Source organism: Capricornis sumatraensis, chromosome 2 (genome assembly GCF_032405125.1).
Source record: "Capricornis sumatraensis isolate serow.1 chromosome 2, serow.2, whole genome shotgun sequence".
In the NCBI taxonomy this organism is placed as follows: Eukaryota; Metazoa; Chordata; class Mammalia; order Artiodactyla; family Bovidae; genus Capricornis; species Capricornis sumatraensis.
The window spans coordinates 146,930,613-146,954,666 of record NC_091070.1 but is presented as its reverse complement, the minus strand read 5'-3'; the positions used below and the strand labels follow the sequence as shown (position 1 = coordinate 146,954,666).

General features: G+C 36.8%; 1 protein-coding gene across 5 annotated transcripts in view; it reads right to left on the bottom strand.

Moving 5' to 3' along the window:
- The window catches only part of DPYD (dihydropyrimidine dehydrogenase), a 933,909-nt gene that overhangs the window by 469,482 nt on the left and 440,373 nt on the right, over positions 1-24,054 (bottom strand). For all 5 annotated transcript variants that reach the window (XM_068962754.1, XM_068962769.1, XM_068962775.1 and 2 more), the window contains exon 13: positions 11,386-11,601. In XM_068962754.1, the coding sequence (XP_068818855.1) occupies positions 11,386-11,601 (216 nt within the window). The remainder of the gene's footprint in view (positions 1-11,385; positions 11,602-24,054) is intronic.

The window sequence follows — 24,054 nt, the reverse complement described above, 5'->3', positions numbered from 1 at the left end:
ACCATTGGTCAACACAGTGACAGAGGACTTGCATCATCACTGGTCTTTAAATATTAGAATAGGAGAAGAAGTCTTTGTAAGCAGAAACGGTAAAATTAAAGTGTCGATAATGGAAACATAAACCCCATGACTAGAATGGATTAATTAGAAAAGAGAGACTTTGTCTGTTTGGGAGAGGAAGTGGAAGTAATCACTGAAATGGTGAATGGAAGCTACATCATGATTAATAGTGACTTCCAAACTGAATTACACAATTCCTCTGCTTAAAACTCCTTCAGGTCCCTGTTATCTATACAATCACATTTAAATTCACAGCACAACAGGCCTTTTCCATAGTCACCACAGCTACTTATACCACCTTGCAAAACATGCTGAATCTCACTTAAGATTCAGCTGCTGAAACTTAAATATGCTTGGCACACTCAAGACCATGGATGACCATGTGCTATTCAGTCTGCCTAGAATAAAGATACAGCTCAAATGTGAAGTCATTTTTCTTTTTAAAAAAGTAAAATACTTATTTGGAAGTCACATTTTCAGTCTAAGAATCTCTGCTGTCTTGTGTCAACATTTAGTCCTGCATCTTCGGTGCATATTCTGAACGAGCTTAAATTTTCTAGAGCAAAACCATTTACACACACACATATACTCAGAGAGGCACACTATATGAATGGCCAGTGCCTAACAAATGTATGCTGAGAGAATAAGATTTGAAAAAAAAAAAAGTGTATATAAAGACAATTAACAGCAGCTCTCAGAATACATCTGGTCTAGTCCATATACCTAAAAGTGACACTTATGACACTTTTAGATAAATTTTAACTTTAATAGAGGGTGAATTTGGCAGAAACTAATGATAAATTGTTCCAAACATATGGGATATTGTGCAATAACGTGCAAATGAATAAGCAGAGCAGGATAAAAAGGCCAGTGGACTTAGCTGAAATGAAAGAAGCAGATGGGGAAGTCGGGTAAGTAAAGGTAACTGATATATAAAGAGAAAGTGTTACTGAATGTTTCTCTGAAAAACCAGCTACTTCCTTCAGCATGTAGTGACACCTTATTTCAGAAACAGTGGTGAATATGAAGCAGTGAATACTGAATATAAGGCCCATTACAAATCATCTAAGAAAAAGAAGCATAAATACAACTACAATTTAAAACTGAACAAATTCTTATAAAATAACAAAATAGCCAATGCAGGCATGTTTTTAATAAAAATTTGAAAGTGAGGTAACCACTTGGCTTTTATATTTAAAGTTTTATTTTAAATGAAGGATTCTTTACTGGAAAATTACATGGATGGAGGAGCCTGGCTGGCTATAGTTCATGGGTTTGCAAAGAGCTGGACATGACTAAACAACTACCATACTAAAATGAAGGATAAAGAGTATCCTTATGTAGTATGACAAGCCTCTTGTGAAAAATCAAGACAGAAAATACAAATCCAAGGAGGATATTATAGAATTCAAGTTATTTTAACTTTAACCAAGACTGTATCATTCAAATACACCTAGAATATGAATATTTTTCAGCTAGATAAATTTAAAATCTGCAATTGCGATTGAGACAGGATGAACGTGAAATCAGTTTCCCAACAGCAGGATTATACTTTGAGGAAATTTCCATTAGCAATAATTATGAGAATTTTCCATTAACCTTGATGCCATTTGCTTAAAAAAAAGGAACTGAATAAGAGGTATTTTCTACTACGTTAGGTTCTGCTACCAGCTAACTCAGATCAAAATTGTACACGTCAATTTATATTATTAAAAAACCTATTTGAGTCTCACTTTACCCATTCTACCAAAATGATTAACTAATTAACAAGTGTAAAATCACAGTCTGAAATGGAAAAAAGGTGGAAAAAAGACGTAATTATATTGGAAAATTGATTGGTCTCCATAGTCAGCTAGCCCAAATGGTGAAATAGAAAGTAAAAAACAAAAAATTGAGAACACCTTAAATAACTTTAATAATGTACCAAGTTAAAAATTCTACTTAGGTTACAATTGAAAGATTTACGTTTAATATTAGAAGTATGTGTGTTAATCTGTTTAGAAACATCACAATCTATATATTTTCTTGAATAAGCCTGGCATACATGACACGCTTGAAAATTATTCATTTAGAACTTTGGTCTAACTTGCAAGATTTAGCTTCATCATTGCAAGTGTAAACAATAATGGACATGCAATATTCTTTTGTTGTTGGAGAAATCAAGTTTACATCAGAGGAGAGCTTGCTAAATTGTCTTGAAGTGAACACTTAGATGAAAATCTCTCATAGGACTACTACATGTGGACTGCAGCCTTTAATAAAATGCATTCTTTATAATCCGAGGATGCATCAATTTTACAAATTGTAAATTCAGTCAAATTTATGAATATAATTCATCTAAATAACAAAGGGCTTCCCTCATAGCTCCATCCATGGGATTTTCCAGGCAAGGGTACTGGAGTGGGTTGCCATTTCCTTCTCCAGTGGGGTCACAAAGAGTCAGACAAGACTGAGTGACTTCACTTCAATTCCCTCATACCTCAGTTGGTAAAGAAACTGCCTGCAATGCAGGAGACCCTGGTTCAATTCCTGGGTCAGGAAGATCTGCTGGAGAAGGGATAGGCTAGCCACTCCAGTGTTCTTGGGCTTCCCTTGTGGCTCAGCTGGTAAAGAATCCACCTGCAATGAGGGAGGCCTGGGTTCGATTCCTGGGTTGACTAACCAAATGAAAATCAAACTTTTACAACACAGAAATCATTGATGGTTTTATCATGCTAAAAGTTTCCCAGATGAAAAGTTTATATTGAATGTGTTTAAATAATTTTAAGTCCTTACTTAATGTATAGATCTATATTAGGAAAGCAATATCATACAGTAAAAACAAATTACTTATGTACTAAATTTAAAGCCAGAACTATAGCAGTGAAAATGCAGTGAACCGTTGTTCATTTATTGTTTCACAGATTTTCATGATAAGATAATTTAGAAATGCAATAATAAATAAATATTGGTTTTGATATAATCTTTTACAAACACAGATCTTCATTGCTCATAAGACTTTCCAAAAGGAGTTATGAGTAAATTGTGATTTTCTATATTGTAATCCAAAGAGAATTAGCTAGGCACTAAAATATTATTGTGTAACTTATTTGTGAAATTCCCCTTAACAATGTTAAAGATTATTTTCAGTATTTATAGTCCTGACAGTGTTAGTCCTAATTTTTGTCTGGTTGATAGGTGCTAGCAATTTGTGCAAATGCAGGCAACTTCCTCTCAATTAAGATAATGTGGATTGAAACAAGATTCTGGAAATCCACATGGGAGAACAGACAACCAACATGGTAAAAAGTGTGCAAACCTTATTATGGGAAGGAAAACAGGACTATTTAGAAAGAAAAAAGACAAGACTTGTGGATAGGACATGAGAGCTGTCTCCAAGTAACTGAAGAGCTGTCATGTGGAATTGTGGTTTAAATTAGAAGCGTATAATTATTCATTCATCTAACAAGTATGGATTGCGTCCTTCTTATCTGCCAGACATGGTTCTTGGCACTGGGCATACAGTAGCGAGCAAGAAAGATAACATCTCTCTTATGAAGCTTACTTCAAATGGCTAAAACAGAAAGTAGACACATAAATACATGATTAAGAACATGGTAATTTCATATGGTGACAAGCACAGTGAAGAAAGAACAACCAAGGAAATGTGGGACAGACAGAATGAGATTTGAGTGGTCAGCAAAGAATTCCCTGAGGAAAAGTTTCATGTGAAAATGGAAAGAGAAGCAGGAGCAGTTGTATAAAGAGGTGAAGGCAGAGCAAACACAAGTAAGCGGCCCTCAGAAAGGGAGGAGCTGCCCATGTTAGAGGGCAGGGAGGGAGGACAGCATGGTTGGAGATGGATGGTGCAGGACGACTGGCTCTTCATGAAAATGGATTCCCAGAGGTTTTTCATCAATCCATCTCTCCCCCGCCAGCCCTGCCTCTCAAGAACCAAAATAGACATAAACTCCTAAGTGCCACTTTGCTTGAAGCAAGGGGTTGGGAGACCCTTGGTGAACCTGTTCAAATGAACTCCAAATGCTGACGGAGACAAACTGCCTTCATTTTTAGACATGAATGTATCCAGAGAGGATATATAGACAAAAGAGTCTGGATTTGTATCAAATAGATGGTGGTTCAGAACAAGGCATAGCAGATTTAAACCACTGAGTGAGAGAAGCCACACCTATGCTCCTGGGTCCTGTTTGAGGACCCAAGAACATGAATGAAGCTATCAGGGACCAGTCAGCCACCAAGAAGGCTGTCAAACAACAGACGCACTGGTGAGAACAAGTAACATATCACATGGGGCAAAAAGAAGCTTAGCCAACTGAGCCTTGACCAGATTACCAAATTATAGGATCAAAAGAAGATTATTTATTGTTTTAAGCCACTAAATTATGGGACAGTTTGATGTATAGCAATAAATAAGTGAGACAGAAATGCTTGCTAAAACATGTGGCAACAGATTTCAGATTGAGAGGCAGGCAGAAGCCTCTCTTGAAAACTCAAGAATAGTCTGCTAGTAACGTCTGGGAGAATGCTAGCGGAAGCTGGGAATGCAGTGTGAAAACTGTTATTGGCGACTGGGAAAAGAGTGGACTGTATTATGTAGTGACAGAACAATTGGCAAGAATGTCACTGGTGATAATTCAGAAGACAGAAAATGTACATAATGCATTTGTGGATCTGACTAAAGATATCTCTAGACAGAATGCTTTAAGTGTTGGTTGAGTGTTTCTTCCCAAGTATAATAAGGTACTGTAATAGAGAAAAAGAGCCAAAAAGGATATATTTGATTACCAGAGTAAAGCAAATGAGACTAGCATTTGCTGGATTGGAAAAAAAAGCTATTATTTATACTTTATCTCTCCTGGAAGGAGATTTTCAAACTAAGAAATGACCACAGGGTAAGGATGGCATCAAGAGCTTTGCTAGACGACACTTTGTTAGAACCTTACAAAGATTTTGCAGGAGTCCTAGTGGATTCTTTCAAGTAGACAATATCGATTCTAAGCATCTCTAGGATGCTGTCATAGCAGCAACACATATTCAACATGGAGAGAAGTCTGTCTCAAGGAATTATGGATGTGGCTCTGGGGCATGATTCAAAAGGTTTTTAAGAGAGTTTTTGGTGACATCACTATGATCTAGGTTTAAAATGGATAATTCAAAATAAAGGAAAGAATAAGAATTCCTAACTTTCTATGGGCAGAAACATTCTGAAAAGGCTACTCAACTGCCAACATGGGCCATGATTGGTCCTTTCTAAATAAAAGAAAACAAAACAAAACTCAGAAGGCAGAATCAACAGCCCAGAAGGTAGGGCCAGTAATGGATAGGAACAATGGATTAGGGAACCACTACTTGGGAGTCGAATGGGCTTCCGCGATGGTGCTAGTGGTAAAGAATCTGCCTGCAGTGCAGGAGACCTGGATTCGACCCCTGGGTCGGGAAGATCCCCTGGAAAAGGGAATGGCAACCCATTCCAGTATTCTTGCCTGGAGAATCCCATGGACATAGGATCCTGGCGGGCTACAGTCCATAGTGTTGCAAAGAATTGGACACAACTGAAGCGACTTAGCATGCATGCATTCAAGAAATAGGTAAATACCATCTGCTCAATGGTGGGAAAAACAGCAAAATCAAATCACAAAGGGGCATACATGCAGCATGGAAGGATTACTGTAACTGTCTTTATAAACACACTACCTACAGCATATATATTGCATCTTGTAACTTGTTTTGTCCCAAAATGTACAGTGGAAGTGACAGTGTGTGACTGGGGTCTCTGTCTCAATGGACCTTGAAGCTTCCACTCTTGCCTTCTTAGAACACCAAGAGGAAAGAGATATTATGAAGAGATGGATGGGGGCCAGCCATCTCAGCAATTACAGTAACTTCAACTAGACATATGAGTGGAGGCATCATGCCAGTCCCCAGGCATCCCTCCAATTGACTGCAAAGGCATGAATGAGCCCAGCAGACATCATGTGATGCAGAAAAACTTCCCATATGAGCTCAGCCAAACTGTGTATGTGTGTGTGCTCAGTCATGTCTGACCCTTTGCAACCCCTTGGACTGTAGCTCACCAGGCTCCTCTGTCCATGGAATTTCCCAGGCAAGAACGCTGGAATGGGTTGCCATTTCCTACTCCAGGGATCAAATCTGTGTCTCCTGCATCCCCTGCACTGGCAGGCAGATTCTTTACCACTCGGCCACCTGGGAAGCTCCTTCAACCAAACTACCAGTGTGCATAACTGAGTGAAAAAGCAATTGTTCCAAGGCCTTGGCACCTTATTTAACTTTCTCAGACTATTATAGTTGATCCTTGAACAATGCAAATTTGAACTACACAGTCCACTTCTTTGCAGATTTTTTTTTTCAATACTTAAGTACTATAGTACTATATGGGCCCATGGTTGGTCCAATCTGTAGATGTGGAACCACAAATACAGAGAGTTGAACTATAAAGTTATAAGCAGATTTTCAACTTTGTAGGGGGTCAGTGCTCCTACCACCCATGGTGTTCAAGGGTCCAACTGTATTTCATCTAAAAAACTTTACTATCTATCTTATAAAGATATTATGAAGATTCAATGAATAACTTATGAACAGTATTTGGCAATGTCCACGTCCATACATTCTAAGTACTCAATAAATGGTAATTAGTAATATGTATAAAAATAATAATCATAACAACGACCTCCAATTTCAAACAATAAGTTTAAGACGGTGATACAGAAGCAACCTTGAACAGAGACTGGAATTGCCCAGGTCAAATTTCTCTTCCCTAGATGGCACTACATTTCCATACTTGTTATCCTTTCTCTGGGGTATTTATTTACTTGGAAGAAGAAAAAAAAAAAAACACCATATTTTAAAATCAACAATTCATTTATGTTAATAAGTTAGGCTAATTTATGTCATGATGTCTCCGAAGGCAGAACTATAAAACATGGATGCAACTTGTGAGAAGGCTGATTTGGGGACAATAAATGGAATATATTTCTAAACTAGATCTTTCTATAGCTATAGCCGGCTGCATTGCCTTAAAGATCTAGCATGTTCTGTCACTAAAAGGATTCAAGAACAGGCTACATATCTTTTTTTTTTGTCAGGGCTCTTGACACATGAGCTTAGATAATTCAGCCAGGTAGTTTTTATTTCCCTTGCTGATACTGTGTGATACTTACACTGTTTTCTAAAAAATTCTCTGTATTTTTAAAGGCTTAGTCAACAGCCTAAAACTTAATATGCAGTCTATGCACTTAGAAATTCCACTGACATTTTCATTTTTAGACATATAAACATAAACTATAAAAGCAACCTAGGATATGAAAATTTTAAATTGGCCTTTTCTCCCTTGATTGAGATCAATACTCAGAACAATCAATTTTTTTGTGTTAACTATCTGTTCATATGGCTAGAAAAAAAAAGCTCAATATGCTGTTGCCAAGAAATCTATGTATTCATTTACTAATTCATTTATCCAAAGAATATTTATGAAATATTTATCAAACTCTTCCTATACACTAAGCATTGTGCTGGGTGGTATAAGACTATTTTATGGCAACAGTTACAATCAATACTTTGATGCCAAAGAAATAATGAAGAACCTTAAATATTTCTCAGATTTTAGTTTTCAGTATTTTATGTTGAGAGAAACCCATTATTTGTATATCTATTTACCTAATTATTTGATACTTAAAAAATAAAATATATGCATTCAGAATATTAAAAAATCAATCACAAGTGTACTGTAATATATATATATATATAGGTGTGTGTGTGTGTGTGTGTGTGTGTATATATATGTATAGCTTATAAAAGAACAGAACTTCTGCTTAGGTTTGAATTTGATTTAAGATAGTGGTAAACTCTTCTGTTTATCTGTGTAGTAAAGATATATACACCCTGCAGTTAGATATTATTATTTGAAGTATATAATATGTTGCTACTTAAGAGAAATAAATAAAATGCAATTAACAAAACCAAAACATGTTATCTATTTTCTATCAGTATAATGCAAACACAGGTAAGGAGGTTATTTTATATGAAATATTAAGAATATCTAATATTCCCAGTTAAAGAGAGCATTACATCAGTTTGTCATGAGAGTTTAGCTTTAATTAAGCTTGACCAATTGATTTCTTTCCTATCTTTTTAAACTTGAACTCAGTATATATTTATATTAAAATTTTATAATTATATTTTAAATATCATTTTATAGTGATATTTCCAATATTGTCTTTATAAACAGGACTTCAAGAAAAGCAATCTAGGTATTTTGGGAAACTCTAAGCAACTCTGATTTGGGAAGAAAGAATATGGTTAATAAAAGCCAACTTTTATATTATTTAACACAAAAGCAAACACAGGTCTTTGTTATATTTAACATTAAAAGACTGATCATTTGCCTCTCTAAAGAAAGCACATACAGTTTCTATACAGACTGCACAGTAAAGAATAATATATTTCTGTTTACTGAGATATCAACTGGCATTTCACTGTAAGTCAATGGTCTATCACTGCTATAGCATATTAGACCTCAATCTGGCATCTATAAATGTCAAGAATATATATATGTGTGTGTGTGTGTGTATATATATATATATATATATATATATATATATATGATGAAAATCAAAGCATGCTCCAAATGCTCCAAAAATTAAAAAAAAAAAGGGAAACAAAGTTCCCCTAAACATGCTTGCTGCAGAAATCAGTGTAATATTCAGCTGTCAATCTAGAAAAACAAAGAGGGACCCACACTGTCAGTAGGACAGGATAATAAAATTTCCAGCAGATGTTCAGACAGGGCTCTAATTTTTACTGAACTCCCTTGGTAAGCATTTAATTTCTTTATCATATGCAAGCTTGGCAAATTGTAGTTCATCAAAACTGCATTGTGAAATATTAATATTTCATATGATAACAAAACTCCATAGAATAACCTTTGTCATATTAAAAGCATCCAAATTTCAAATGTCAGGACTCTGAATTTTAATACATTTTAAGTAGACTATTGAAATTGCATACTAATTATAATGAGGATAATCTAAATTGGTATGCTATAATGTCACACAATGTGTAGTACATACAATACTTGAATAGATGTCTTTAGTAGGAGGCTGTGAAAAACACGAGTTGTATACTACAACATTTCACCAATAAGAAAGCACAAAAATCATAGGACAATAAAATATTTGAAACATATCTAATCATTAAATAGAGACAATATAAAAAAACAAAACAAAAAGTAGATCTTCATGATACAAACTGACTATGTTGCAAAATCATGTATGGGAAGTAATCATTTTTTAAAATAGACTTACAGAAGCCCAAGGTAGCATCCTTATTTATGTCACTACAATCTGCATGAGTGCATTTAAAATAGTTTTTTGCACAAATATTTTGTTGTTCCCATCATCAAAGTAAGTAAAATAAAGCTTCCTAAAACCCCCTATCATTATGTTTTATGTGCCAAATTTAATTTGCATTTGTCCATAACTCTCCTTTTGAAACATCATCACAGACTTCTGAATTGATAGATTAAATTCAAATTGGAGGTCTAGAAGGAAGTTAGCTTCCACATTCATTTCTGCTGGTGATCTTAATGAAGGCAACTGCTCTCAGGTTACTGAGAGAGACAGCTTCACAAATCAAACGCGTGTCACCAACGGAGTAAAGACAAATGTCTCTGATTAATCAGAATTCAATTTTTGTAAGCAAAGAAACCAGCATATTCGAAGCAGACATCCTTTTTCCTACAATTCTTCACTTATTCCTGATTAGCCACCCATTTTTGTTTACATATAAAATTTTTTCAATAGCACAACTAGTCAATAAATGGTATCAGCGATTCAATTTTTCTCAATGGATTAAACATCGGATTAGAGCTTCTGAGTAATTCTTAAAGGAAGAATTGAAATACAAACAAATATAACGTCAATATTCTACAAAGCTGTAAACAACTGATTAAGGATATTCTGAAGCTAAATTCAGTATGTTGTTTATTTTTACACTTTATTTAACCAAAGAATTTCTGAGAATTCAGCCAATTTATTTAAAAAAATTCCTTTAGCTATTTAAATATAAAAATATTTAGGTTTTTTTTTTCATGCACTAGGTTTCTAACTTTTGAGGATTTCTAGATAATCGTGATCACATTTATACATAGCATCTTGTGAAGCTGTCAGAATGAGACAGCCAAGATGTTTTAGCCATAATAATGCCAGCTATTGATCCTAGTAAGAGGAGAAAGAAGAGAATGTGCTTAATGGGGCATTTTTGTTCTCTATTATTTTCTTTGCCTAAGGATAAGGCTGATTTAAATAATAATAGTCTTTTCTCGGTCACTAGATTCAGGCATTCTTATACATTAATTATTACTAACTACCAGTAAGTATTAAATAAACCAATAGGTGTATCATCTAAAATTTTATCAATAAAAGGTAGAAAAATGTTAAAATTTGCTGATCTTTTCTAATTCAAAGTCATATGAGGATGCAACCCTCTATTGCATAAATTATCCTACTTTTAAAATGTTCACTTATATACTTTCTATATTTTAAAGACTCAATCTTAACTTTAATATGTAATTAATTTTCTACTAAGTATGTCCACTTGCAATGTGAGTACACAGTCATAATGTCAAATTAAACTCAGGTCAATGCATTTGGGGAAACATTTCTGTATTTAAAAATTCAAGAAAAGTCTTTTCCAGGCACCAATTAAGTTATACTGAGTGATTCATTTTTACATGAATTGGTTTCCAGGATTATGTACAAATAAAATTCATTGTCTGAGTTGAGGCACATGTTCTCATTCGCGCACATTCAGAAATCACAAAATAATTAATAATGCCAAAATAAGAGTTAGTCTGCGATTATTAAATGAAATAGACATTCTGTAGTATTTACATTTTTGATACTTTCTAGACAAAACACAGTGATTCCCTGTCGGTTCAGGATAAAGAGTCTGCCTGCAATCCCTGGGTCGGGAAAATCCGTTAGAGAAGGGAATGGCTACCCACTCCAGCATCTTGCCTGGAGAATTCCATGGGACAGAGGAGCCTGGCAGGCTACAGTCCACGTGTCCTAAAGAGTCAGACATGACTGATTGACTAACACACACACAGACAAATGAGAAATAGAAATCTAACCCATTCCTCATCCTGAGACAGAAGAAATGTAATGAAATTAGCCCATTTGTAATAATAGGTCTTACCCAATAGTTTAATAACTGTTATATCTTGGTGAACCTTTGCATTATAATACTTATACCCTAATTAAAATAAATGATAGATATTTAAAAACAAATTCAAAAATAATTTCTTACCTTATCAAGAGAGAAAGTTTTGGTCAGAGCAAAGGCCCATCCAGCTTGAAAAGCTCTTCGAATCATTGATGAACTGGTAGTTGGAGTTGCGCTGGCAAGACCAAAAGGATTTGCAAACTTCAATCCAGCCATTTCCACACTAATGTCCACCAGATCAATGGGAGTATAAAACAGGGGGAGTTCGGGCTTAGCAGAAACTGAAGCTCCATATTGTGACTGCAAAACAAGGCACATAGCCAATAATTATTCTTGAATCACATCTGATTTCTCCATATAATCTTTTACAAAAATCACTTCAGCACAGCATTAATATTAATATAGATTACACTGGTCTGTTTGGAATGATTAAGACTGGCCAATAAAGTCAGTTAGCAGAGAATAAAATTCATAAATCATTTTTTTCTTATTTCAAAAGCAGTACAGAGAATATTAACAGAAATAATATCAATTAAATAAACAAAAAACTATACTTAAAATATACTGAGATTCAAACACAAAAAAGAATAATTTCAAAATTTATCTCCCTGAACCCATTAACCTAGCCTTTTTGTACTTAATTTGTAGAAGTATCTTTAGTGCTCAGAAATATGTTTAAAAAAAAAAAAAACCAGCAAGTCAGGAGACCTAAATTCAATTCCCAGTAACTTCATTCTATTTATAAGATTTTAGGAAAGCCACCTAATACATCCTTGCTTTTTCTCCTTTACTGTTTTCAGTACAGCAGCACAAATTCTAGCTGCCTAATTTCCTACCTCCTAGAGATACTGGAAAATGCAGGAAATCATAAACCATAGGGAGACATCTAATTTGGAAAGTGGATAATGTACTCATGTATACGGGGAGGCTTTCTTCAGCAAAAACAGGTACCAAACAGTTAATGTCAAAACCATCCATTGGCTCTCAAACTGTAAAATTATATTTGTTAAATGCATACAGTATAAAGCTACCTTGAATTATTGGAAAAAAATCAATAAAAAATCCTTTACAAAGTGCATGGCCCACTGCAACATAGTAGGTGCTTGCCAAATGCCGTCTCTCTGATTGCAGAGATTATTAAAGCTTTCATTGGGTTCTTTATGAAATGTCTGTTTCTCTCCTTTCCTCCCTCCCTTCCTCTCTTTCTCTCTGTTTATCTTTGAAAGACAAATAATACTGGCAAATACAAAGAAGATGAATTTTCTTAGCCAAAGAAGTTACTGAATAGACCAGTCTAGTTAATTCTAAAGTAAGAACTCTTTTCTCTTGTGAATAATCACTCAAAAGTTGTTTGAGCAGAACTTTAATTTTACAGGAGTGTGTCTTGTGTAGATAAAGATTGCCATGACTTGCATAAAAATTATTTCTGGACCTCCACCATTTATAATGCAAAGTAAAGTTCACTTAATATGTAAAAAGGCATCAAACTTGTCAACTGAAAGACTAATGTGTCTCTGGTGCCTGCAAAGTGGTGCCTGATGGCATCTACGCTTCGGCTGTGGCACGCATCTTCTGCCAAGAATGTTCTGGGTTTCAAGGTACATTTCTGAATATTGTGCAGTTCTATATTGTGTGGATAATTCTTCCAGTTCTCACATGGATTACAATATTATTAAAAGGATTATTAACAAAAAACAAAAGTTATAATATATAATATAACAAAATGTGGGATAATCTGAGGCATGTTAATTTGAGGCATGTGTGTCTGTGTGAGTGTGTGTAGGAATAGGTGACGAAATAAACAGCTTCCACTAGATTTTTTCAGCTCTGTGTCTGCTTGCTCAGTCGCTTCAGTTGTATCCAACGCTTTGCAACTCTATGGATTGTAGCCCACCAGGCTCCTCTGTCCATGGGATTCTCCAGGCAAGAACACTGGAGTGCTTTGCCACTTCCTCCTCCAGGGACTCTTTCCAACCCAGGAATTGAACCCGCATCTCCTGCATCTCCTGCACTGCAGGCAGATTCTTTACCCACTGAGCCAACTGAGAAGCCCTTTCTTAGCTCTAAATAATTCACACTGAATCAAGGAAGTTCGGATCAGATGAAGGAAGAATTTCCTGACACCACAGTTTGGTTTACACCAGAGAAATTTTACAAAAAAATTTCCTTCCATGTCTGAGGAAACTAGAAACTTTGGGAAACCTTTCATCTGATGATAATGATAGAAATACTTCCAGTTCCATGTTCGCTGAAGTGATACAGTCTCTCATCTTTTTGTGGCTTTATACTGAAATAACTAACCTCTTGAATCTCACAGGTGAATTTTAGTTTGTCAAAAATTATAGTTATACAGCTTTGGGCAATAGACCAAGGAGGTAGACATATATGTGTAGTTCAACTTGCATTTCTTAATTTATGTAGTTTTAAATACACAAAGCATTGCTTTGAAATTCTTAAAAATGTTGCTACCTCAATATTTAGAAAGGAAATAATGTGGGCAAACTTTGCAAGATTTTTCTTAAGTTTCAAAACAAAAATGAAAAGCAAACAACAAAACACATAACAAAAAAAAATCAATAAACACAAAACTTTTTCAAATGAAAGGTATAACTTTTCATAAAATATATTTTTTATTTTATCAACAAAAATACTACTAATGTATTAGGCAGATAAGATACAACCTTTAGTTGTAATTTGTTATTGTTAGTTTGGTCACTAAGTTGTGTCCAACTCTTTGCAACCCCATGAACTGCAGCATACCAGGCTTCTCTGTCCATCATAATCTCCCTGAGTTAGCTCAAACTCATATCCATTGAGTCAGTGATGCCATCCAACCATCTCATCCTCTGAAATCCCCTTCTCCTCCCGCCTTCAATTTTTTGCAGCATCAGGGTCTTTTCCAAGTGTCAGCTCTTCACATCAGGTGGCCAAAGTATTGGAGCTTCAGCTTCAATATCAGTCCATCCAAAGGCTTCCCTGGTAGCTCAGACAGTAAAGCGTCTGGCTGCAATTCAGGAGACCTGGGTTCGATCGCTGGGTGGGAAAATCCCCTGGAGAAGGAAATGGCAACCCACTCCAGTACCCTTGCCTGGAAAATTCCATGGATGGAAGAGCCTGGTAGGCTACAGTCCATGGGATCGCAAAGAGTCGGACACGACTGAGCACCTTCACTTTCAATGAATATTCACATTTGATTTCTTTAGGATTGACTGATTTGATCTCCTTACTGTCCAAGGGACCTCAGGATTCTTCTCCAACACCACAGTTCAAAAACATCAATTCTTCAATTCTCAGCCTTCTTTATGATCCAACTCTCACATACATACATGACTACTGGAAAAACCAGAGCTTTGACCACACAGACCTTTGTCAGCAAAGTGATGTCTCTGCTTTTTAATATACTTTTCCAGGTTTGTCATAGCTATTCTTCCAAGGAGCAAGTATCTTTTCATTTTGTGGCTGCAGTCACTGTCCACATTGATTTTGGAGGCCAGAAAAATGAAATCTGACACTGTTCCCTCATTATCCCGATCTATTTGCCATGAAGTGACTATTTTTCCAGTCATCCAGTGAAGTGAAGTGAAGTCGCTCAGTCGTGTCTGACTCTTTGCGACCCCCTGATAGGCTCCTTAGTCCATGGAATTTTCCAAGCAAGAGTACTGGAGTGGGTTGCCATTTTCTTCTCCAGGGGATCTTCCCAACCCAGGGATCGAACCCGGGTCTCCTGCACTACAAGCAGATGCTTTACTGTCTGAGCCATGGAACAAATGTAAGAAACAACCTAGATGTTGAATGATGAGGATTAGTTCCCCAGTGACACTACTGTACAAAGGATGTTATACTGGCATCAGGAACAACACAAAGAAAAAGAAAATATTGACACAGAAGACAGTCTATCCTATAATAAGTAAAAAATAGTGGTGAATAAAACAGATAAAAGTCTCTGAAGATTACATGTAGAAAACCATAAAGAAAGCTACCAACCAATCAAGTGAACACAAAATTAAAATCACAGATCATTCACCACACTATCCTTTACTTCATGCATTATCTGATGTATTCCCATTAGTCTGAAATATAATCTAACACATTCTTCACCCATCAAGCTCTTAGTGATTCTTTGAAACTCAACTCATGCAAGCATATGCTTCCTAGGGCATTTCCTTAATGGATTCTATACACTTGTCTAATGTAGCTGACTCTTTTCTTAGAAATTTTATCATTTAAAATATGGCTCCACCTCAATAGTCATCACACTGGGCTGTGCATGTTGATTTTTCTCTGCAAACAGAACGTATACTCCTTGAAGGCAGTGACTGTAGCATATTCAAATTAATATCTCCATTAGAATCAAAAATATTTGCAAAATATATTTATATTACATCATATTTTATATAAAACACTTATTCTTAAAGGCAACTCTGCCCTTTGCAGAGAAAAAGATAAATAAAATCACTTTTCCTCAAGGTAATCCTCATTATTTATTTGCTCATTATTATTTTTAACATATAGTGTTTTTCAAAATTCTCACTGTACTTTGTTAGATGGCTCATTTACCTTTTCTGCTCTGAAATGGCTGAACCAGCTAACATACTTAAATGGGCTAAATACAGAAACCTGAATTTTAAATTTCCCTCCTCCTTTCCCTTCTCTAATGAAGGAATCATCTTATAATCTGGACATTACCACAATCTCGCTAGTTGTTCAAAATGCACTTTAAAAAGATTAAGGACCACTGTCATAATGGATGAATTCATTCATTAATGAGTTCAGTTAAGCGTTTGTGCAATGCTTATTATATGCCAGGCACTAGTATAGTCACTGGGGATTTAGCACAGAGTAAGTCCAATGAGGTGCCCACTGTCATACAGTCTGTTTTCTATAGAGAAGCTTGGAGGGTTGATGGGAGTCAGACACCTAGAAACTAAAGGAAAACTACAGAATCAAAAAAAGGTGAAGTAATAAAGAACTGTGATCAGGATGGAGGGCAAGAGTAAACCCAAAGACAAAGGAGAGACTAAATGTTCAGCAGATTTTTTGACAGCAAAGTAACACTTCTTTTATAAAACCCATTGTCAGACATGAGACACTGAGAATGAGAGCAATGTCTAAAGATGACTATTATAAGTTTGCTTTTTCCACTTCAGAATTTTTTATGGGAGATTGAGAAAAGATTTTAGTTACTTACAATTAAATCTAAAAAAAAATAACTCTCCAGAAAGCAGGAATAGAAGGAACATACCTCAACATAATAAAAGCCATCTATAATAAACCCACAGCAAACATAATCCTCAATGGCAAAAAATTGAAAGCACTTCCTCTAAGTCAGGAACAAGACAAGCATGCCACTACTATTCAACATAGTTTTGGAAGTTTTAGCCACAGCGATCAGAGAAGAAAAATAAATAAAAGGGATCCAGATAGTAAAAGAAATAAAACTCTCAGTTTCCAGATGACAGATCCTCTATATAGAAAACCCTAAAGACACCACCAGAAAACTACTAGTCAATGAATATAGTAAAGTTGCAAGATATAAAATTAATACACAGAAATCCCTTGCATTCCTTTACAATAACAATGAGAAAACAGAAAGAGAAATTAAGGAAACAATCCCATTCACCATTGTGATGAACAGAATAAAATACTTAGGAATAAATTTACCTAAAGAAACAAAAGACCTATATATAGAAAACTATAAAACACTGATGAAAGAAATCAAAGAGGACACTAATAGACGGAGAAATATACCATGTTCATGGATCAGAAGAATGAATATGGTGAAAATGAGTATACTACCTAAAGCAATCTATAGATTCAATGCAATCCTTATCAAGCTACCAACAGTATTTTTCACAGAACTAGAATAAATAATTTCACAATTTTTATGGAAATACAAAAAACCTTGAATAGCCAACACAATCTTGAGAAAGAAGAATGAAACTGGAGGAATCAACCTGCCTGACTTCAGGCTATACTACAAAGCTACTAATCATCAAGACAGTATGGCACTGGCACAAAGACAGAAATATAGATCAATGGAACAAAATAGAAAGCCCAGAGATGAATCCACACACCTATGGACACCTTATCTTTGACAAAGGAGGAAAAAATATACAATGGAGGAAAGATAATCTCTTTAACAAGTGGTCCTGGAAAACTGGTCAATCACCTGTAAAAGAATGAAACTAGAACATTTGCTAACACCATACACAAAAATAACCTCAAAATTGATTAAAGATCTAAATGTAAGACCAGAAACTATAAAACTCCTAAATAGGAAGAACACTACTGACATAAATCATAGCAAGATCCTCTATAACCCACCTCCCAGACTAACAGAAATAAAAGCAAAAATAAACAAATGGGACCTAATTAAACTTAAAAGCTTTTGCACAACAAAGGAAACTGTAAGCAAAGTGAAAAGACAGCCTTCAGAATGGGAGAAAATAATAGCAAATGAAACAACTGACAAAGAATTAAATATCCAAAACATACATGCAGCTTATGCAGCTCAATACCAGAAAAAAAAAAAATGACCCAATCAAATAATGGGCCAAAGAACTAAACAGATATTTCTCCAAAGAAGACATACAGATGGCTAACAAACACATGAAAAGATGTTCATTGTCACTCATTATCAGAGAATTGCAAATCAAACCACAATGAGGTACCATCTCATGCCAGTCAGAATGGCTGCCATCAAAGTCTACAAACAATAAATGCTGGAGAGGGTGTGGAGAAAAGGGAACTCTCTTACACTGTTGGTGGGAATGCAAACTAGTACAGCCACTATGGAGAACAGTGTGGAGATTCCTTTAGAAACTGAAAATAGAACTGCCATACAAACCAGCAATCCCACTGCTGGACATACACACCAAGGAAACCAGAATTGAAAGAGACACATGTACCCCAATGTTCACTGCAGCACTGTTTACAATAGCTAGGACATGAAAGCAACCTAGATGTCCAATGGCAGACAAATGGATAAAAAAGCTGTGTATATATACACAATGGAATATTACTCAGCTATTAAAAAGAATGCATTTGAATCAGTTCTACTGAGGTGGATGAAACTGGAGCCTATTATACAGAGTGAAGTAAATCAAAAAGAAAAACACCAATACGGTATATTAACACATACATATGGAATTTAGAAAGACAGTAATGACAACCCTATGTGCAGGACAGAAAAAGAGACACAGATATAAAGAACAGACTTTTGGAGCCTGTGGGAGAAGGTGAGGGTGAGATGATTTGATAGAATAGCATTGAAACATGCATATTACCATATGTGAAATAGATCGCCAGCCCAAATTCAATCCATGAAACAGGGCACTCAAAGCCGGTGCACTGGGATGATCCAGATGGATGGGATGGGGACGAAGGTAGGAAGGGGGTTTGTGATGGAGGGACAAATGTACACCCATGGCTGATTCATGTTAATGTATGGCAAAAATCACCACAATATTATAATGTAATTAGCCTCCAATTAACATAAACTAATAAAGAAAAAAATAACTCCATGACAATCATAGACCATGCTGCTGCTGCTGCTAAGTCACTTCAGTCGTGTCCAACTCTGTGCGACCATATAGACAGCAGCCCACCAGGCTCCCCTGTCCCTGGGATTCTCCAGGCAAGAACACTGGAGTGGGTTGCCATTTCCTTCTCCAATGCATGAAAGTGAACAGTGAAAGTGAAGTCGCTCAGTCGTGTCTGACTCTTCGCGACCCCATGGACTGCAGCCTACCACGCTCTTCCACCCATGGGTTATCCCAGGCAAGAGTACTGGAGTGGGGTGCCATTGCCTTCTCTGATCATAGACCATGAGAAGTCCCAAATTTATAAAGGTTATACTTAAAATTTCTCATTTCATTTCCTCCAAAATCCTCCAAGGAGCTTCAATGCTTGCAGAATACAGAATACAGCATAATCTCTTTATTATTTTATAATCTCAGTTGTGATCTGGGTTTTTCCCTTTCCTTACTTGTTCTAGTCACATGTTTCAGCTCTTCTAATCTCACCTACTACCATTCCCTCACACCTGATATTTCAGTTTATTGAACCACTTATAATTTCTCATAAAAACCAATACCACTAATGCATCTATGCATTATGATTTTTTATTTTTCCTACAATGTTTTTTCCTGCCTGGTTTTCCTGCTCTGAAAATTCCAACTAATCTTCTAAGAGTCAGTCTTATCTCCACCAGGACATTTCTGCAGCTATCCACAAGCACAGTTGTTCCCGAATCATACTTGTTTCTTGGTTGCTTACATGTATTGTGTCCCATCTAATTTACTTTCAGCACCTAGCATAAGACTTAGCAGAAAAATGATTACAATATTTGTTGAATGCATCATCCTAGTGACCTTCATACTAGTACTTACCTTCTTTTTTATATCAGTTTCCATAAGATGATGATGATCAGTTTACATGAAATAATCATTAGCTGTATTTCAGATATTTAAAAAAGCATCCAATATTCTATTATTCTAATGTACAGTATATGTATCAATGTGAGAGTTGGACCATAGAATTAATGCACTCAAGAACTGATGCTTTCAAATTTTGGTGATGGAGAAGACTCTTGACAGTCCCTTGGACTGCAAGGAGATTAAATAAGTCAATACTAAAGGAAATCAACCCTGAATATTCATTGGAAGGATTGATGCTGAAGCTGAAGCCTCAATACTTTGGCCACCTCATGCAAAGAACTGACTCATCAGAAAAGGCCATGATGCTGGGAAAGATTAAAGGCAGGAGGAGAAGGGGATGACAGAAGACAAGATGGTTGGATGGCATTACTGACTCAAACTCAGAGTTTGTTCAAACTCATGTCCATCACTTGGTGATGCCATCCATCGGTCGAAGGGGGTGACAGATGGATGGCATCACCGAGAATGATGGACATGAGTTTGAGCAAACTCCAGCAGACACTGAAACTCGGGGAAGCCTGGTGTGCTGCAGTCCATGAGGTCGCAAAGAGTTGGATACGGCTTACCAAGTGAACAAGAGTAACATTCAACTCTTACCTCTGGAAGACTATATAATTTAGCAAAGGCTCTCAAAAGAACTATCTAGTAGAAATGATAAATAACTTTCTGGGCAACGTAAATATAGGTATTCTTTAATTCAGTCACAATAACTGACATAAAATTGACCTTACAATTTTGCCAGGATCCAGTTTAAAATAAGGCTTTGCTGGTAGCTCAGCTGGTTAAGAATTCACCTGCAATGCAGGAGGCCCTGGTTTGATTCTTGGGTCGGGAAATTCCCCTGGAGAAGGGATAGGCCACTGACTCCAGTATCCTTGGGATTCCCTGGTGGCTCAAACAGTAAAGAATCTACATGCAGTGCAGGAGACCTGGGTTTGATCCCTGGGTTGGGAAGATCCCCTGGAGAAGGGAACAGCTACCCACCCCAGGATTTTGGCCTAGAGAATTCCATGGACAGAGGAGCCTGGCAGGCTATAGTCTATAGGGGTCACATTTCTACCTGCCATGATTTTGAACTCACAGATTCAAATGGACTCCTTTGGTTCCAAGTAACAACTAGGTTCAGAAGGTTATTGTGATGGAATAGAAGTATCTCACGTAACTCAGAGGGAATGCATCATGTGTCCAGGAAACACTGGGACTCCACTTGGAAAGCCATATGATTTATCTCTTCCTTTCTCCTCCTCTCTGTTTATCTAGAATTATTCTGTCTCTGCAAATTGACTTCCTTTGCTTCCTTATCCAGAATGGTTGATATTTTATAGGTCTAGCCCAGACATTTTTAAATCTATGTGTTAAAATTTTGGAGAGGTTTTTGCTTTTTTTTTTTTAAATTCCAATGTCTTGGCAAAAGAGACTCCATACCAATTACATCAGAATCACTCTGAGTAGGACTCAAACACTGTAATTTAAATAAAATGTCTCCAAGAGATTGCACTGTGAACCCAAGCCTGAAAATCATTTCTTTAGCCATTGTAAAGCTTCTCCTAATTCTTATTCTCAAGTGAGATATTCAAGTTTAGCCACCATCATCTAAAATGCCTGCCTTATTCAAATAAGCTGGGCACATACTCTTAAAAAGTGTTCATATGGGGACATTTATCTGCTTAAAACGCATCAGTTCTGACAATCATCAATACATATTCAAAATGTTAAGGCACACTGTAAAAATAGGTCACTTACTTTATAATCAAAATGAACAAGATACTTGAATGAATAAGCAAATAATACTTATTAGGAAACTGACCTAAAAATTATTCATGACAGTTTGATTAAACACACACATATAGCATATGTACACATGCATTGAAAACTATCATCAAATGTGAAAAGTACATACCATTCAGATATTAATGAGATAATCAATCATAATGCTTTTCATTTGAGAATAGAAATAAAAATAAGTACAATCCTGCAATGCAATGACCAATTATTTTATTATTATATTATTACTCTTTATCACTAGTATTCTATTAACCTGGCTGGGTCATGCATTCATAGACAGAAAAACATGCATACATAACAGTTATGTCTCTGGGAGGAAAGCAAATTACATAATAATTATGTACCCCAATTGCATTTTTCCCTAATTTGCCTAAATAGAATGATTTTTTAAAAAACACTGTTAAAAGCAAGACTATTGCTAGTGTTATGTTCGACTAAAGAAGAGATAATAACTATTACTATGTTTCTTGCAATTTAAAATCATCAAATAGCTTTCATTCATGCATTTCACTTATATTTCATTATGATATATCTACATTGCTTCCTATCTTGGGGTACAACAGCTCTTGAAGCATCCATTCTGAGATTATTTTAAGGCAAAAAAAATAACATTGTGTAGCTACTTATAGCTAGATTAATTCATAGGTTGGATTAATGCATTAATTAACTCTAGCTCACTTACTTTGCTCTTTGAAGAAATATCTGAGGGGGGGGGGTGTGGAACTTGCAAAGCAGAAATTATTTAGATTAGCTGCTTCCATGATGGAAAGGCCTAGGTATAGGATTATAACATAAAATCAGATTTCATTTCTCCATTTTGAGAAATTTTTATTTCTAATGAAAATTTTAGACAGATATGAGACTATGAAAAAGTTTTGAGGGGAGAACAAGATGGCAGAGGAGTAGGTGGACGTGGAGTACATCTTTCTACATGGATACCTCAGGAATACACCTTCAGGCACAGAAGTGCATGCAAGAACACCAACATCAAGAGTGGACAGGAGGACCTGACCAGAGGAAAAGAATATATAGAACCATGCTAAACTCGGTAAGATAAAGGAACTAGGGAGAAAAACAGGAGTGTTAGTAGGACTGGACATGGCCTCAGCAGGTGGGGGAACTGAAGCAGGGGTCTGATCCCCACAGCAGGGCAATTGCGTGAGTCAGAAGAGAAACACTTGAGGCTGAAAGTGAAACGGCTGATCTGTGGCAGCCTAAATGGAATAAGAATAAGATAGTCCTTGCTGCTGCCATACATACTATGGACAGGGAAGCAGGTCCCCTGGAAGATGCAGCGGCTGAGAGCTGGAGTTTAGGGACTGTGGAGCAATCCCACGGTGAAGGCTGATGTTGACTGAGGAAAGGCGGATCAAACGGATGTGAGGGAGGAGACTGTGGTGGGAAACGCCTGTGGAGGAAAGCCGGGCAGCCATGAAAGCAAGGAGATACTGCTGAGTCATGCCTACGCATGGAGTGAAGCCATCAGGATAGCCTCTCTCTCCACACACCAGCACTGGCAGCTGAACAATAGACAGGCTGGCTCATCAAACTCCTGATGCACTAAACTACAGAGTAGGACCCCACCCAGGGTGCCGCTTTAGGTTCCCAGCACACGGATCTACAGAGTAGGACCCCAGCCAGAGGGCCCCTTTATGTGCTGGATACACCGAACAACAGAGAAGGACACCAGGCATGAGAGTCTTCTAAGTGCCTGAACAGGAGGAGCTACAGGGAAAGACTGGCCAAAGAGGCCCTCTGATTTCCAGCTAAGAGGCTCAAAAAAAGACTCTGATAGGGCCATAACTCCTGCAGTGGAGGCAGTTTGTGTCCCAAACACTTGACATCACCAGGGTCCCTGCAGGCCAAGCAACTGCACCACCTTTATGCTCAACTGGTGTAGAGCTGCCACAGGCAAAAAAAAAAAGAGAAAAGTTTTGTGTTTATGCGCACAGTCACTTCGGTCCTGACAGACTCTTTGTGACCCTGTAGACTATGGCCTGCCAGACTTCTCTGTCAGGGAGGGGGTCCTCCAGGCAAGAATACTGGAACGTATTGGCCAATACTGGTTGCCATACCCTTCCAGAGTACTATATTTCCTGCTGCCCTAGCCTCCAACCCCCCCACGCCCCGAGTACCTGGTTCTGCCAGAACCCCTGCGACACAAGCAGCTGCACCACTTCCACACCTGGTCCTCTTAGGGGCAGACAAGCCCTCCAGGGCAGCCCCAGGAGCAAACCGCAGTGGACAACCCACATGCAGAGGTAGAAATAAAACCACAATTGAAACCCAGAGGCAGTGTGGCTAAGAAAGAAGACCCAAAACCTTCCCGCCAGCTATATAAGCTGCAGATTAAATCCACATGATCAACTAGCCAGACTCTGTCTATGGAATATATAAAAGGTCATGGAGAGCTCCTACAAAAGAAAACACACTAGCTCTGATAACTGTGGACATTGGAGGCAAGAACACACAGGAGTAGGGCCAGATTAGAATCTGAGCAGTCCTCACAGCAGGTCCAGAGATCAGCACA